Source organism: Lolium rigidum, chromosome 3 (assembly GCF_022539505.1).
Source record: "Lolium rigidum isolate FL_2022 chromosome 3, APGP_CSIRO_Lrig_0.1, whole genome shotgun sequence".
Lineage (NCBI taxonomy): Eukaryota > Viridiplantae > Streptophyta > Magnoliopsida > Poales > Poaceae > Lolium > Lolium rigidum.
In genome coordinates this window covers 249,516,013-249,518,553 of record NC_061510.1, presented here as the reverse complement: position 1 = coordinate 249,518,553, position 2,541 = coordinate 249,516,013, and the positions used below count along the sequence as shown (strand labels likewise).

At 45.0% G+C, this 2,541-nt stretch overlaps 1 protein-coding gene across 1 annotated transcript; it reads right to left on the bottom strand.

The window, feature by feature from the left end:
- Positions 1 to 651: 651 nt before the first annotated feature.
- Positions 652 to 2,335, bottom strand: LOC124696338. Its single transcript, XM_047229070.1, has 3 exons — positions 1,987 to 2,335; positions 1,568 to 1,806; positions 652 to 1,483 (listed from the first exon to the last, which is right to left on the bottom strand). Exons 1-3 carry the CDS (start codon positions 2,333 to 2,335, stop codon positions 770 to 772), a joined length of 1,302 nt encoding a protein of 433 aa, XP_047085026.1. The 3' UTR covers positions 652 to 769.
- Positions 2,336 to 2,541: the final 206 nt, after the last annotated feature.

Genomic DNA, 2,541 nt, shown 5'->3' with positions numbered 1-2,541 from the left:
TGAGCTGCACGAGGTCGTGCGCCAAGGCGCACATCTAAATCTAGTTTACATTAACCTTTTGATAGGATACTACTAAACTGGGGCATTCCTCTCTTCCCTTCAATGTGACTTTGGAGCAACTGGGGAGCATAAAGACCACCGATGGTCTTGCTCAAGTTCATAATTTCATGTTCACCAGCTAAAGAAGCACCTCTATTTCCAAAGGCAGTTCTGTTTGCAGACAAGCTTATAGTGTACTGAGAATTTTCGAAGCTAGGGTATAAAAAGTGAATACAAACTAATCTCGTGGCTGGGCAGTTGCCATCAAGGGTTTATGCACACAAAACAAAAACAGAGAGCATTTTGCTGCAGCTAAGGTTCCCGGCAGACCATGCCCACCAGATCTTAGTTGTAAAAGAATGAAAGACTCTTCTGACAGACAAGTACTATGCTAAAGATAATTACATGACAATAACAAAAATTCAGACACTATGAACAATAATACAGCTGTTGAAGAATCAAAACAGAAATGCTTTGCGCAACATAACTTACAGGTTATAGTAGGAATTAAAACACAAACACTGCATACAAATTATAGTCAATACTCAAATAGCTTGAAATCATACGTACCAGATCGTTAGACAAATAGTTGGACAGCTTACATACAGCGGACTCACAAATAGTTAAGACATCTAACATAGCTGACCGATACACAAATGCTTGAACAAACAAACCACAGCGAAAACATAAAGAGATAGAACTGGGTCAAGGGTATCATACTCCCTAACACTCAGCATAGGACACTGAGATTGCTCTTCCTCGTAACAATGGCTGACCAAGCAACAGTAACCTCCACCTTAGAGTCGCCAAGGTCACACATACCTCGGCTTATGTTGCAATATTTGGACGGGAACTTCACATGGCCTCTTGCAGCAATATCTTCAGGTTCCAGGCAGCGTTTTTTCCCTTGGCTTTTCGCAAGTGACTCTGAGTAGGCTTGTATGACAATTTTCATGCTTTCTTTCCATGGCACAGAAACAACACGCCTCGACAGATCAAAGTAGCCATCCGAGCCCATTGGCATCTCGACACCATCATCAAAATCACGAGAATCAAGTAGCAGGATTTCCTTGGACAGATCCATAACGTCATCAACGGTGCCTTTGCTACCCATGAGCAAACGCTCCTCAGGCGGCGAGTAGCACACAACCCGGCCTCCATATTTGAAAGGGAATAGGCTACCTTCAACAATGCGGACACCCAAAACGGTGGCCTGGACAGTTTCTGGATGATGCTTCAGGCTTATCTCTGCTGTGCATTTGCAGTTCTCTAATTTAATAGAAACGGAATCAGTAGTGCAAACGCCCCAGTAATGGTAGCGTTTGTTCATCAACGGTCTGTCCTTGGACTCTGTTATGCCCTTAAGTTTTAGTTCGACTTCGAAGTCAACAGGGTCCAAAGCGATAATTGCCCGAGATGGGCCAGTCAGGCGCAAAATCTGATCCTGCAAGGATTGCCATCATCATCAACAACAATGACACATGCAACGAGGAGAGAAATAAAAAAGAAGATTGAATATGGCACATACATCTTCTGTGAGTATTTGGCAGTCGTGCCTTGGCCGGTAGAAGAGAAAGTTGCGGTTGCGATCAACTTTGTCTCGGGCAGCAACCACGCCATAAACATAGAGTGGCCAGTTCAAATTTTCGCCTTTCATTTGAATTTTGAAGGAGTATATCTGCAGGCTGCTCTCAGTGGTTGCAATACCGATCATGAACGGGATGCGTTCGGGTGTCCAGTGTGTATAGTACATGGGACTCAATGTGGCTACATCAGCAATTAAGTCAAGCGTTAGAAATTACTAACATTCTATCATTAAAAGGAAGGAATCTGCTTGAAACATGAGCACAGTAAAATAAGAGAAGCATGAAGTGAAGTAAATTACACAAATACTGTATGAGCCAAGTATGAAACATCCTAGCTAATTGCATGTTTGTGTTTACTTACTGATGGTTTCAAAGGAACCGAAGCAAGAAAATTCAGAGCCTGAACGGTACACAGCGAATTCACTCTCCTCCAAAGCCATCTGCTCCTTGACAGCTCTTGTGGATTCCGTCTCCTCCTCCTTGTTCTGGTACTGATAATTGTGAGTATACTTTGCCTGGAAAGGGATCAGTGGCAATTTGGCGAAGATCTCCCTCTTCCTTATCCAGAGTTGTTGGGCAGCCATGATATCCTTCCACTTCATGTCCTGACCATCATCCCCATCCTCACCACATTTCAGTTCGGCCATATTCGCATCCACCTGCTCGAGAAGCGTGACATCCCTGGCAGCCATCGACTCATCAGTCTCCATGTAGTCCTCACCCTCAGAATCGAGCTCCAGGATCTTCCGCTCCTTGTCAGCCCCTCAATGGCTTCCAGACCATTCGCACGCCTCTTCAGAAGATGCTTCGCAACCACGACTTCTTCCCCGGCGCCATAGCTCCCGATTGCTCTCACTCGTATGATCGCCGCCGCCACCACCGCCCCATTCGCTACCTTAGGGTTTCTACGAAGGGC